A 15,620-nucleotide genomic window follows, 5' to 3' on the forward strand; every position below is an offset into this window, starting at 1 on the left:
TAATATTCAAACTTCCCAGTAATGATGTATATAGAATAAATATCATTTTTAAAACATTTTTAGTCATAATGTCTTTTCACACTTATTATTTTTTCTTTCTATAGTTTACTTTTCTTCACCACAAATATAATACCTGTAGAATATATTCTTCAAATGTTTCTCTCTCTTTATTCCTATGTATCTCTCTTTCTCTCTGATGATCCCAAATCCTTCCTGTGGTTGACCAGGAACTTCAATGGGCTCATCATACTTGAGACAGTGATCATACTCTTTATTCTGCAGTTTTAAAAATTGTACAAAGATCTTATCTGCAATTTCTACTTTCAGTGTCTAGTGTGGCTTGATGTTGTCAAATTGTAGACATTTAATTTAGATATTCTAATGCTATTTTTATTCACCTTTCCTTAAAAAGCCAAGCTGTTGGTTGCCCTAAGTTTCAAAGTTTGTGACATTTAAAAAATTTATTTATGACAGTGGAATGCATTACAATTCTTATTACACATATAGAGCACAATTTTTCATATCTCTGGTTGTATACAAAGTATATTCACACCAATTTGTGTCTTCATATGTGTACTTTGGATAATAATGATCATCACATTCCACCATCATTTATAACCCCATGCCCCCTCTCTTCTCCTGCAACCCTTCTGCCCTATCTAGACTACAGAGCAATAGTAACAAAAACAACATGGTATTGGCACCAAAACGGAGTTGTAGACCAGAGGACACAGAGACTAACCCACAAAATTATAATTATCTTATATTGGACAAAGGTGCCAAAAACATGCACTGGAGAAAAGAGAGCCTCTTCAACAATGGTGCTGTGAAAACTGGAAATCCATATGCAACAAAATTAAATTAAACCCCTATCTCTCAACATACACAAAACTCAACTCAAAATGGATCAAAGACTTAGGAATAAAACCAAAGTTTGTGATGTTGAAAGGAAAATAGTACTTTAAAAACAGATTGGCAAAAATAATTGCGGAACTGAAGAACAAAACTTTTGAAAATATCAAGATTTAAAACACCATGTATGATAGGGTAGATACCACCTAAATTTTTATTTTCAGATTTCCTAGAGATAATATCAGTTTTAGCAGTCTGCTCTAGAGTTTTCTGGAGAAAGTGTCTGATGACATGCTAAAAGCCTTCCTTATGTGCCACTGACTTGTTCCACTGACTCACACAGTTGTTTTATGTTTGTGTTGCTATAGGTGTAATGTATGTGTCTTATTTGTTGATTGTGTCTATTGTTTAAAACATTAGAGAAAAGGAGACCATCTTTTCAAGGATATTTTGTCCATGAAGGAGAAGTACCTGACGGCAGCAACACGGACAGTTGAAGATAAAGCTCAGGAGGCGGACAAGGTGTTCACCTTGCATCCTTGGATCTACTCTTGCTTTTTGCCCCTTTCCATTTATTCTGTCCACATCCATAGATGTTTCCTTTTTCTTACGTATCAACCTTAATTTTTTCAAATAAGTTTTTGATTAAAACTGATTCCTCATATTTAGAAGCATAGAATCATCAGGGAGGTGCATAAGCCCTTTACTTGAAAATTCACAATTTGACATGAAGAAATAACAACCAGTTTAGCTGATAAAATGATCCCTAGTTTGATGTATGTGGCTGACAGTTGGGAAACTATAATTTCATGTGAAAATGCACTGTATAACTCTTATGCACACTGTGGTTCTGTTAAAATAACAAATTATATGTGCATTAGGTTACTAGTTCACTAATCACATATGAAAACCTGCATTTTACTTTTAAGACTTTTAGTGGGAAAAAAGACTTTGCATCATAGCAGCCTTTCTTATCTCTCTCTTGCTCCCATTTATATGAAATGCCTGATATTAATGAGGAAGTTGTTTTCCAGCACTTTTATATTCTCTCTTCTAATTATATTGATCATGCTTACTCATCTGGTCGGCCTGGGAAGTTCAGAGTCTAGTGGTGGAGCTAGACAGCAGACAAGTATATTAGTAAAAAGAATTTCAGGTACTAAGAAGTAACTGTTAAGAAGATAAAATACAGTGCTGTGTTAGAAAGGGGATAAGGAAGCTGCTTTACCATTGTGGTCAGGAGGACATGTTAATTGAGTTGAGACCTTGCTGATGACAAGGAAGTGGACATGTCAAGACTTTTCCATTTGTAGGGAAGAACAAATGTAACACCTTAAGGCAGGAACTCGTTGAATAAGGCTGAGCACAAAGGAAGGTAAAGGCCAAAGAAGTCAGACCCACACATCATGTCAGGGTCTTAAAAATTATATTTATGGTTTAGAATTATGTTATAGGAATGATGGGAAGCCATTGGAGATTTTTTTAAGGTGAGTCTTGAGATAATTTCCTATGTGTCAAACAGAAATCCTTCTGGCACTGGATAAGAAATGGATTATAAGGGATGTGAATGAGAGAAGAGATCAGTAATAAAATATTTCCCTTCTGTAAAGTAGATTTTGTTAATCACTAGAGAGTAATCATTAGATGCACAGTAAAGAGTGGGAAAGGAAGGAAACGATACGAAAATTCCCTTAAGGACTTTGAGGTCCAGGTGAGGTGAAATAATTTCTGGAACACTGCAAATGAGAAACGTAATGTTATAAACCCAAAGCAAGTGGTACGTGTTTCTCTCTCTCTCTCTCTCTCTCTCTCTCTCTCTCTCTCTCTCTCTCTCTCTCTCTCGTTTAGCTTGAGATCCAAAGCCAGTTAGACAGTATGTATATAATAAGGACTTTAATATTACATGCTTTTAAATATATTTGTAAACATCTGTCTTCCATAAGCAGGCCGAATGGCATCATTTGATCCAATGTAGAGTGATGTCTTTGGATTTCTGCAGTAGGAAACTGGGATTTTGATGAAGATGTTTAAAATTATTTTTCTGGATCTCATGTTTTAGAAATGTACAACATAGCTGGGCGTGGTGGTGCACACTTGTAATCCCAGTGGCTTGGGAGGCTGAGGCAGGAGGATAGTGAGTTCAAAGCCAGCCACAGCCACAGCGAGGTGTGGCTGTGGCTGTGGCTGTGGCTCAGTGGTTGAGTGCCCTTGAGTTCAAAATTCCTGGTACCCCACCTCAAATGTACAATATGAAATGTCTTATAAATGTTATAGTAAAATGAAGTTATGTGAAATTTAAATCAGGAAAAGCCCCTATTCAGCTTATCTGCATTTGAAGTTACAACTTTTTCTGTACTTTTCCTCTCCAATACATGTGAAAAAAATACATACTTATTTGCCATGCATGTAGATTGTTCTAACTATATTCATTTATTTACCCCAGAAATACATTAAATACATGCATATGTTTTTTTTTTTTTTCTGAAATAACGTACTACTATTAACTCAAAGTATGTGAGCAGTTGAGTATACTGCAGTGTTTTGACTTTAACAATTCCTTTTTTTCTAGCTTTTTAAAATTGGTACATTGTAGTTGTACATACTGATGGGATTTGTTAAATATTCATGCATGCACACAGTATGACAATATAATTTGGCCAGTGTTACTCCCAGTACTTCCTCTGTTCCCCCCTCCTCGCAACCCCTGTTTCCTCAGAATACATTTTTAATTTCGGTCCTCATATCTGTATTTTCTTTTTGCTAAGGATTTTGCAAAGTTTCTTGTTTATCTTTGAATTATATTCCATATTGAAGTGCAAAATCAAAGATTATGTGCAAGTATATAATTTGACCAAATTTTCCAAATTCTTATGTATCGGTTTTATAGGTTTTTATAAGCAGTAATAATTTCTTGTTTTAAAAAAATAGGTGCACTGAACTTTTAAAATGGTTTTGGTTTGAAAGTGAATGATTTTGAGAATAGAACAAAAAATTGGAAACCAAGTCATTTAGTCCTCAATGGATAAATAAGTCAATTGTGTATCCTCTTAAGAATTATGAGAATTATGACAACGTGTACAAAGTATTTTCATGAGTCTAACAGAGATTATCTAGACAGTAGTTTTCAGATGCTTTGAAGGTATTTTATTGAATAATTAAATGTGTGACACTTATTTAAATTCCCCAGTATTCTCTTATTGGGAAGGACTCCCTTTTTACCCCACCCTTACCCCTAGAGATGGTGTCATCATTGGGATTATAATTGAACTGAATTAGTCTAGAAGCTTTTTTTTTTTTTCCTGAGTATTACAAGCATTTACCATATTCCCTTCCTCATCCCTCTTTGTTTACTGTCTGAAGGGATGTCTCATTAATCTCATGCATTTATTTATATATTTTAAAAAATATATCTGAAGAGTGGGATTTATTAAGAATTGTCTTATTCCTCTGACACTTCATGGTGATTCTTTTTTAAAAAATATTTTTTTAGTTGTAGTTGGACACAATACTTTAATTTATTTATATGTGGTGCTGAGGATTGAACCCAGTGCCTTGCACATGCTAGGTGAGCACTCTACTGCTGAGCCACAATCCCAGCCTCTTCATGGTGATTCTTTTTAGTGACATTCCAAGATTCTAAGAACAGTACCCAGCTTTCCTGTTGTTCTTTCAGGCAGGTTAGCAACCATTGTTTAAGGAACAAAAATGTGAAAGTTAAAATTTGCTTTAATTTTTCAGGAACCAATAATTTTCACATTGCTCACTGAGTTTTCAGACCTGGGTTTGTCTTATTTAAAATTTTTCCATTTCCTGTTGCTTTTAGCTAAATTTTTTTTTTTAAAGACAATCTTTTTATTGTGTAGAATACTTAGCATGCCTGAGAGAATTACTGTGGGTTGCTGTTAAGAATGTTGCACAAAATCATGTGCAGAGGAGAAGTGATCATAGGAGCTAGATGATTGGGGAATGAATGCCTCACACAAAATATGGCCTGTTAGTGGCAAAATCTGAAAGGCTTCAATGCATAGGGGAGGGCTTTGGGTGTGGGGATGGGAGGTGACCCATGCTGTAGTATAAGACAAATCTCAGGTGTAGGAGCTACTGAAGAGGCCATTCTGTGCAGAGAGACTGAGGAAGTACCCAGGACATGTGCAATAGTATTTGGTAGGTAGGTAGGTTGTGCTGTTTGTGATAAAGATTCAGCAATAAACCAAGTTTTAGCTGATTTCTGTAGGTTACAGTTACCAAAGATTTTTTAAGCAAGGTGGAAAAGCTTGTGTTCAGACATACCTCCATATACTGCTGTAGAATCTTCAAAATTCTTTTCTCTCAGTTTATGCTGTTCTATTATTCTTTCTTGTGTAACCTTTCCTTTTTTTCCAATAGGTCACTGCTGTCTGTTCTGATGTATTGTTAATTCTTTGCTCTTCCTTTTCTGACCTCTCTAGAGCCTAGAAGAGGAGATAACATCAATTTTGTTTAGTGGAAAGGGCTTTTCTGATAGCATGAAAGCCACCTTCCTTTCAGCCACCACTTGGACAGCAGAGGGCGCTCTTGTGAACCCTAATGCACCTCCTAGAGAAAAGCTTTCCTCCTCGCCCTTCTCACACTTGCCAGAGGTGCATTTTACTTTGTTTCCCCTGTTACTAAAAGCCACATATGAGAGTGATTTTAATTTTTTGAATATTCAGGCCTCCTTCCCTCCAGTGCTTTCACTGGTGAAATTAAAACTCTCTGGGAGAAACATTCAAGGAACAGTGACAGAGTTTGGATATTAGGAAAACAAATAGATTGGATGTTTCTACTGATACTTTTGGTCGAAAACAGAAACAAAAATTCTGCCTAAATTCAGGGAATCACTTAAACTATGATGGCCTGGAGCCTGAGGTGTTAAGTAGAAGGAAAGCCTCAACTAAGGAGAATTCAAGTTTTCAAATCCAAATCTTGGGCATCTTCTGAGGTTCATTTTTAAAATTCTGTTTATATGAAAAAAAACTTGAAGTGCCTGCCGTATCAGTGAAGTCATTGTTTTTGAATGACCCTAAGGGGTTCTCTGAATTTGAGCAGAACGTATCTAGCCATTTGAGTTAACTAATAAATAGTAAGAATAATTCATTTACTTGTAGTAATCATTAAATGTCTGATTTAGAAGTATTCTGATCACTTGATATCTTTATTTATACAGGAATTTATAAGTAGTTACAGTTAAGTGTTACCTGCTTATAAAAATAATTTCAGAGTATTTTTCCATTTAATGTGTGAAACCTCCTGGTTTTCAGTAAAACTGGAAGGATGATTATCTTTGTTCTGTTGGTCAAATGATTTATATGGTATGAATTTTGAGCAACTCAAATATAACCTTACCAGACATTTAAAAATAACAGAACAGATCAAAAAGAGCTTGTGAGTATATGTTGAAAGATGCTGTGGACAAGTGTGCCATTTGAACACCTTTAGCTCTGGTTGTCCATGTTGCTGGGGCAGATGAGTGTGAAATCCCGATATCTGTTACCACAGTTAGCCTTGGCAGCTTCACAACAATGTCCAGAGGGTTCAGAGGCACACAATCAAAAAAAGAAGAAGAATGTAAGGAAATTTGAAGCTTTAAAATGAATTCCTGTTTAAGAAAGAAAAGTTTTTACCCTAGTAAATAATACCACAGCACAGTAATTTTTACTACCCTATTTCACTGCATAATTGTTGCAAATTTTATGCCAAACATTTTTGTTTTTTTACCAAAACAAGTAGGATGCAACCATTATATGAAGCTGTTTTATTTTTAATTGTGCTGGCATTGCTTAAAATTATTTATTATTGAATTGTCTTTGGTGTAAAATTAGTATTCATAGAATACTTGTGAATACCATTAATGTAGTGGCAACAATTATGTAATGAAATACAATATTAATATGTTCAGTTGACAAGTATTTGTCAAACATTTAGATATTGTATTACTCAAATATAATAAATTAATTTACTCCCAAGAAGATCATGTCTCTAGGGAATAGGAATGAACCTCTCCAATAATAAAGTCGATCCATTTCAGATTGCAAAGATGCTAGTGAAGGAACTAAATCCTAAGAGAAAGCACTTGGGGCTATCATTGACATCTGCCCTCATGTGTAATATTTGCTAATCTATAATACAAATTGGGATGTTATTGACAGTCTTTGAAATGAACATTTTTATTTTGATAGCTATCTGAAGCCAACTATAATTTTGCCAGTAAAGCTATTTTTTAAAAGTATCAGCAAATAATTATAGGTACCATTTCCTTGAATGCTATGTTTATTGAGGAGTCAAGGTTCCAGCCTGGGTTCTAGAGTCTGATTAAAGCCCAAACTGTTGAGTTTCACATATTCCTTTAAGTGCTCAGTAAGCTTTTATACACACGCACGCACGCACACACACACACGTGTGTGTGTGTATGTGTGTATACATATGACACTTTACATAAGTGGTACTTGTAGGTATAAATTATAAATAAAAGAATTTTGTTTCTTGGGAGAATGCTGGCTGTTTTTGTTCGTTTTTATATGCTTTTAGGCATTTGTCTTGACTGTCCTGTGTGACCTTGAGCAGAGTTTTTCGTAGATGTTCATTCTTGCTGTTCTGTGTTGTGGTGTCAGATGTCTGTTTTGGCGGTTGTTGAGGTAACTCCTTATTGATTTGTGTCCTTGGTTGCTTTTTGTTCCGCAGACACGTGCTCCTGCGTCAGAAGGTCCTTGCACTGGAGCCAGGGATGCTGTTAAGGTTCTCCCCTTTTCCATGTTAACACATTGCCTGACACCTCATCCCCTCACGTTTTCCCCTCTTCCCTTTCAGTCAGCCATCATAATCATCTTTGTTTTTCTCCATGACATGAATCTGCCATCACTTAATTTGGATTTCCATTGTTTTTATTTATTCATATATTTTTGTTTTCCCTCATCCATCTTTTTTTTCGTACAGAGTTCACATGAGACTCTGAATGTAGTGGAGGAGAAGAAGCAGGCAGAGGTTGGGAAAGACGAAAGAGTAATCACAGAAGAAATGAATGGTAAAGAGATATCACCTGGGAGTGGTCCTGGGGAGATTCGTAAGGTGGAGCCTGTGACACAAAAAGACTCCACCTCCCTGTCTTCTGAGAGCAGCAGCAGCAGTGAGAGTGAGGAGGAAGATGTGGGAGAGTACCGGCCCCACCACCATGTGACCGAGGGCACCCTAAGGGAAGAGCAGGAGGAGTATGAAGAAGAGACGGAGGAAGAGCCCAGCGGAGCAGCCAAGGTAGTAGAGAGGGAGGAAGCAGTGCCTGAAGCCAGCCCGGGCAGACAAGCAGGTGCCAGTGTAATCACAGTAGAAACAGTGGCCCAGGAAAATGTAGTTGCCCAAAAGATATCTGCAGAGAAGAGTATAAACGAAGGCACGGTTAAGCAAGACATGGGAGAAGAAACAGAGGAAGAGCAACATAAAGTTAACGGAGAGGTGTCTCATGTTGACATTGATGTTTTGCCACAAATTATTTGTTGTTCAGAGGTAAATGGGAGTTCCAAGCGGGAGCTAAGCTATAGAGCTATTTCTCAGGTGGGAAACACCTGCCTTTCTTCTTCGCCTGTCTTCCCAATTCTTCTTCAGTTTTTTCAACAAGAATTTTTCTCTCACGGGAAGAAGGGGGAAAGCAATGCTTGTAGATTTTCTGCCAGCTCAGTTCATGGTTTCTAGCTTCTCTACTGCCACTGGATCACCTGTAGGGTAAACTTTCCTACAGTCACCTCATCATTTTTTCCTTGCCATTGCATATTTAAATTTTCTTTGCATGTTTGGAATGCTCTGAACTGTTTTGTCTTTATTTGCACTGCTTCCTCAAACTAAATGCCTTTTCCCCCATTGGTTTAATTAGAAAAATGTATTTGTAATGTTGAGAAAATGGTCAATGTGAGTGTGTATGTTCCTGTCGCCAGATTGGATTTGACTTTTGGACTCATTCTTGCTCTTGAACTAAAGGTTTTTAGAACTGACGGCAGGCTCTGATTACTGTGATGCTCTGAGTGCAGCATCCTGCAGTGATGAGAACAGTATTTCTTGAATGCTGCTGTGATTTCTGTTTTTAGATTCCAGGGATTGTATGGTTTGGTTAAGAGCTTTTTCCTTCCTTCTAGGCAGCCAGAGGCGAAACTGTTCAGTAGTAGAAGGAGGGAACCCTTCTCTTCTCGTTCTGTCCTTATATTAGCTCTTTGCAAATTGATTATATGTTTTGTGAATTATCTACATTGGATATGAGTGTTCTTCTTTTCTCTTTAAGAAAGAACACTTTCCAAAGTCCACTTCGATCAACTCTTGGTCATTAGATGCAATGAGTTAGGCTGAGGGAGGGTTTACTTCCATGGAAATGCTTTTCAATTCTAAAATGCCCACGGTATAGGGATTTATTCATATTCACTCTGATGGGTAGAAAAATCTTGAAGTGACTGTTTTGAAATGATTAAATGGATTTTTACTATGTCACTTTTAAACTTTGTGTTTCTCGTCAGAGAAGATGTTTTAAGAGTCTTTGATTATTTTCTGCATTTGATATATGGTTGTTTCTCTTTAAATAATTATACCTGTTGGGAATTTTCTCTCAGAGAAAGTACTGTAGTATTTTAGTAGTAGTATCATAGCCTGACATTGTACTGAGTACAATGTACTCAACAGAGTACACTGTTAAAAGACCGTTGAACCTCTACTTTCATGTTTGAAATTGTTTAAAGTGTTACTATAACATTAATAGAGAAATTTTAGACATAACATTTTAACATGTAATACAGAAGGAACACTGCAAATTTTAGGCTATGACAAATGAAACAATCCTTCTTGAAGATATCCTTTCTGAAAATGGTGTCTTTTGGGGAGAAGAGCACATCTTTGTCTACCTAGCTGGCATGCTAATTAAAAACAATAAGACTTCACATAAACCCTGTGATGCTTTAAATTGCTGTAGCAATCAAGATTATTTCACTTTGAGTCATTTTCAAACTTTTTTCAATATTATCATTACTTTTCCAAAGTAAAGAATATACGTATAACAGTGTAGTAGTTAAGGGCCATCATAATTTGAAGAATAACATGATTTAAGGAGTTATCATGTTAGCTTATTTTTTATATATGCACACATATACACATACCAACATATGTGTATGTGTGTATATGATATATTTGAAGGAAAGCTTTTCTTTCATATCTTTTGTTTGTTTTATGTTATTTTACTCTTTTTTTTTTCCTTTGTGCATGAGTGTATGTTTGGATGTTTCTTAAACAATTTATTTTTGAAGGTTCCTTTAAGTTCTTTTACTTTATTACCTCTAGAATTTATTTTTCCCTTCCTTTTCCACCTCAGCCACCAGTGGTAAAAACAGAGATGGTAACAATTTCTGATGCCTCACAAAGGACAGAAATCTCCACCAAGGAAGTCCCTATTGTCCAAACTGAGACCAAAACCATCACATATGAGTCTCCACAGGTACAAAAGCTCAAGACTTGGACTGTTTGAGTTCTTCTTTACTTAGTATGTCTATTTCTGTTTTCAGTGTCTTGTCGTTTACATGTTCCTGACGTTGACTTAGCTTTTCACGTCTCCATTTTATAACTGCTCCCCCAACAACATTGCTATGTGGCTCTCAGATTGAGACAGAGAGCTGCAATCAAATTGGCGACCCAGTATATTTATTTAGAATAAGCAGTGTGGATTTCATATGTATTATTGTAAGGCATTTCTGGCTTGTGTCCAAAAATGTTTGTATACACTTGGAAAATAGATTGTCTCGTGAAATTTACTGAATCTGATATATTTTGTGGTTTAATAGCAGATGGGCTTTTTTCTTTGCTCTAAATTCCATAAAAACAGATCCAGTCAACTCACTAACATACAAGTAACACACATATGCACACACATACTCTCCCTCCTTCTTCATGTTGGATTATTTTCTTTTAGACATATGTAGTCATTCATACATGACCTGTGATACTGTGTGTAAATAATTATCAGATTTATGTATTTGATTTTAGATATTTAGACTTCTTCTGTAAAGATTTTAAATAAGCATGATAATGTCTAAACTTAAGAATAACAAAAAAGGAAAGTGTTCATCATTTAAAAATGAACTGTTTTAAAATATATATGATAAATATTTTCTCTACTCGAAAGTTTGACCTTCTAGGTGGGATTGTGCCAGGTGGAGCATGGCAGGTTATTGCCCTCTCCAAATATTTATTCTGGGAATGTAGCTCAGTGGTAGAGAACTTGCCTAACATGCAATAGTCCATGATTTCAGTACCCAGCACCACCAAAAAGGTTTAATGTCTTCATGAGTGGTACATTTGTAAAATTATTCATCCATGTGTGCATAGATTCCATATAAGCACAAACAGGTTTCTTATGTGTATATGTGTTGGGAGCATTACTCATGTATCTTTACTGAGGTAAGTACCTCATAAAGAAATATAGGTGCCCAGTGCATATTTGAGAGAAATTTCCTCTTACCTTAGTCAGAAAGGCTTTAGATTTTCCAGTTATTTCTTGTGTCAGATATGTTACTTCTATGTCAGAAAACAGAAGGCAGATATGTTTGATATAACATAAAGTGTTAGGCTCTTAATTTCTTTGCTCTGGTAAATTCTAGAACTTTCTACCTCTTTCAGTATCAATCAAATTAAAATAAAACCTATTTTAATATATGCATGGAATTTATATGTTATGTATGTAGAGAGAGAATGCAGACATGCAATATTGAAATATGTACCAATATGTATGCTCTCAGCACACAAACTATTATAGCAACTGTGTAGTTAAAAAAAAAAAATCTAGAGATAAGCAAATAACCAAATCACTGAGGCTCAGTGTCTCTTGGGCTCTATTGCTTTAGTAATCTGAGAAAATGTTTATCTATTTTTACCCACCTGTGCTTAAAAGACAATAACAAACTCAGCACTTCTGGTCACTGTGGAAACTTCCCTGCCTGCCTCTCTAGTTTTCTTTTCTAGCTTCTGCAAATGTTCCTCAGACAAATTCTCTTGAGTCCTTTGTAGCTTTCCCTCCCACCTTCTACTTCTGTTCTTCCTTTGCTTTCTACCCACAGGGTTTGCTGCTCCATTTGCACTTAGCCTTTGCCTCTCCTCTGTTTTAAATGCCAGCCACTCTCCTGGACCGTAAATTACCACTACAGACACGCAAAGGATAGGCGGATAGCATCTTCTGCAGACCATATAGATTTTTAGAAGATGCATATTCAGTGGGGAGGGGTTCTCTGACAACATGATGGAAGTTAAGCATTACTTTGTATTTTTCCCTCAACTATCCAAAGATTGATGGCGGGGCTGGTGGTGATTCGGGCACGTTATTGACTGCACAAACCATCACATCTGAGTCCGTGTCGACAACGACAACCACACACATCACCAAGGTAAAGCAGTCCAGGGGAATCTAGGGAGAGGATGGTACATTGCAAACAGGATCTTTTCTGAATCGTTTCTTTGTTCCTATACTCACCTCCAAGTAATACACAGACAGTGCCAGTGGAATAAAAAATGCCTTGATTTAAATTAACTGAGAAATTAGCCTCCATTGACATGTATTTAAACCAAATTCCAATTTTTTAAAGTACAAGGGGGTAAAAATATCTTATGAATATCTATAGTTAAGATGGCTACAAGAGCAGAGATCATTTGATAAGCTGTAAAACTTCCCTTATTTCTTTAAGATGTTAGTATGTCAGTTTGGGGGGCATTCTCCCAGATCATTCTCCAAGTGTTTAACACCAAATTACCAAGTGGTCCCTGGCTTGCCAGCATAAATACTGATGCCCCCTTCAGATGTAGAGAAACCCAGAATTATTTTTAGGAGCTTCTAGGTAATCAGATTTCTAACTTAAATCTTATTTTCTAGTATTTCCTTTCACTTCTACTTTTCATATTTGATTAATGTTTAAAGGTTTTAAATGTGTCCCTTATGCCCCCCCCCCCCCCCCCCCCGGTTCTTCAATTCATCAATAATGAAGAAAAAAAATCAAAATCAAAACACACAAAAAAACAGCTGTGTATATTAAAAAATGCCACATAAATTATGCCACCAGTGCTCATTTTAAAGCATATCAAGTTACTAACGTGGTAAGTCTTACAGTAAAAAGCCATCACTTGTGATTTTGTTAGAGTTGGCAAGGATGGATGTGTGTTTTTTCACAACCATGTGGTATTTTCCCATTATCTCTATTTAGAAGGTCACAGGCAGTTGACCTCCTAGGCCTGCTCCAGTCCATCCCAGTGCTCTCAGGTTACACCCAAGTCAGTAACTGTGAGCAGTTCACCCAGGGTCTCCTTCCTCCAGGTCTCACCTTACCTTTGCATAGCCATGCTCCATGTCCCTAAGGTCAGTCACATGCATAACTGAGATCAGATCACACATTTAATGAAAACCTCAATGTCTTCCCTATCTTAAGCCAAATCCAAGTCCTATTTTGTATTGCACTAAATCAAATGAACAGAATTACTAAATGAATTTGTATGATTAGAACCAAGCAATGTAAACAATAATATCAAACAGTTTCCTGAATCTAAAACTGATACCAGAATTGTTAAAATTACTCTTAATTCTACAAATACCAGTTATTTCTTCTTTCTATTCTCCCTTTTAAAAACTGGCCAGTTGGGAATGAAGAAAACCAGGAAATTATAACAGAATATCTCAGTCAAATTACTTGGATTAAATGGTATTTAGTCTGTCTTAATCTGCCCTGAGTCTTGATAAATTAATTGTAGGGTTGCTTTCAGTTGAGGGATACTTATGGATGCTATAACTTTAACAACAGATTTCTCTATTGAACTTAATAATACAGGAAAGTCAGTTTCTAGAACATCAGTCTTCCATCATTCATTGTGCATGGCTTTATGATGAACAGAAGGTCAAGGTGGGTTCCCTTTTTCTTTTCTCTGCCTATGTAAACATGCTTTAGTCATTGCTGTTCTTTCTTTTTCTTTTTATGACTTTTAGACTGTAAAAGGTGGAATATCTGAAACAAGAATTGAGAAACGCATTGTGATCACAGGAGATGCAGATATTGATCATGACCAGGTAAAGACCTTAGGTTCTAGTTCTAAAAGCGACTTTACTTATTTGCTGTTTTATGTCTGTCATTTTCTCACATTCCTGGGTAAACGTCTTCTCCCAGATGAAGTCCAACTTCTAAGTTCTACTTCGCAGCATGTGTGTAACCTATCATTTCAGCTTTTCTAACTCTGAGTCAGCATAAAGTGTGAATGGCTACTTATGTCCCACTGGTTTTACATGTACTTTAGAGTCAAAGTCATCTGAAGGATTTGGGGCAACCATTAGGTATTCATGTGGGCCTGGTTTAAAGATAAGTCATTAAATATTTTTTTAAAAAATGTCAATTTAATGATGATGACTTCTGAAAAATGAAAAAAAGCTATTTTTGTTGTATTTTTAAAGGAATGGTTAAGTGTCTTTTGTAGCATAAGAAAAGTTGGACTATTTACCACTAGTTGTTTTTCCTTATTTATTACTTCTATTGGAATGGAGGAAGGAAGGGAAAATAACCTAAGATCTCATACAAAGTAAAAATTTATAGTGATTCTGAAAAGTTTTAAGAGGATTATGTTTCCATTCTGTATTAAGATTGGCAGAACACAGGGCTTTAAGTAAGCAATGAATGGAACCATTGGAGATTGGATGAGTAACTTTAATTTTAGATTACAGTCATAACTGATGGTTTTATTTTATTTTGTTTTCTGAGTGATTTTAAAAGGAGGCTATTTTACAATGACTTGAAGAATGGAAAAGAATGATTCAGTGGACCATTTCAGGCTGGGCTGTAGGAGCAAATAATAGTTATTCAACTTTGTACACAACATTGAGCTCAAGAAAGAGAATTTTGGAGAAAGAATTTCTTGCTTGAGAAAGGTTCTGTATGTGACTATAGAGAAATGGATGTTTTTCAGGCCTACAAAGAAAATGGCTCCTCATTTTTTTTTTTTTTTTGGCCTTTGTAAGCATTATTTTATTTACATAAGTCATAATTTTAAAAATTTCCTTGAGTGTTAAATCTTGATTCTGGGTTTTAACTGAGGTGCACAAGTTCCTAGGAGATGACTACTATTACTCCACCTTGGGAAAGAGGAAACCAAGCCTTCAGCTTCCCGTAGAGGGTTCTGTTTTACTGCTGCTGTTCACTGGGATAGTTTTGAGTTCCCCACTGTGAAATTGTAGCAGAGCTGATTCTTAACTTTTTCCTTAGAACTTCTGCTCAGTGAGCAGTTCTTGAATTCCTATAGTGTGCTAGGCAAGAGCCCACATTTGTTGGCATGGTAGAAAGTCAAATCGTAATGTCTTCCCAGCAATTGTCTCTTCTGTCCCACTGAACCTCTAGGTCTATTCAGACTTTAGCATACCACTTTTCACAGGTTTACTCTCAGGTTTCATTTTATGTCCCCCCCCCCCCCCCACCTTTGACTATTTTACATGAAAACTTCAATCCAGGTACTGCTTCAGAAAGGCAGATAAACAATCTGAGGCATAAGCACCAAATTATACATTTCTAACTCTTAAGTCACAGTGATACTACAGCCTTAACTGTTGCTGCAAAGACACACATCTCTTTTGTGCAATGATATAATACATGCTTCAAAAATAGTGTTCAAATATCCAAATAAAGAGAGTAGATGCTTAACTTTTTTTATGTTTAAAGGTAAGCATAAACTTTAAGTAAAATTGTTTCTTCCCATACATTTGTCACCACAGG

General features: G+C 36.1%; 1 protein-coding gene across 14 annotated transcripts in view; it reads left to right on the plus strand.

Moving 5' to 3' along the window:
• Epb41l2 (erythrocyte membrane protein band 4.1 like 2) overlaps positions 1-15,620 on the plus strand; it is a 191,777-nt gene that overhangs the window by 154,631 nt on the left and 21,526 nt on the right. For 9 of the 14 annotated variants that reach the window (XM_071613018.1, XM_071613017.1, XM_071613019.1 and 6 more), the window contains 6 exons: positions 1,273-1,374; positions 7,552-7,605; positions 7,804-8,367; positions 10,208-10,330; positions 12,171-12,269; positions 13,853-13,933. In XM_071613018.1, coding sequence (XP_071469119.1) covers positions 1,273-1,374; positions 7,552-7,605; positions 7,804-8,367; positions 10,208-10,330; positions 12,171-12,269; positions 13,853-13,933 — 1,023 coding nt within the window. The remainder of the gene's footprint in view (positions 1-1,272; positions 1,375-7,551; positions 7,606-7,803; positions 8,368-10,207; positions 10,331-12,170; positions 12,270-13,852; positions 13,934-15,620) is intronic. The other 5 variants (XM_071613026.1, XM_071613027.1, XM_027924906.2 and 2 more) reach the window with 3 other exon arrangements.

The sequence above is a fragment of the Marmota flaviventris genome, chromosome 6 (assembly GCF_047511675.1).
Source record: "Marmota flaviventris isolate mMarFla1 chromosome 6, mMarFla1.hap1, whole genome shotgun sequence".
Lineage (NCBI taxonomy): Eukaryota > Metazoa > Chordata > Mammalia > Rodentia > Sciuridae > Marmota > Marmota flaviventris.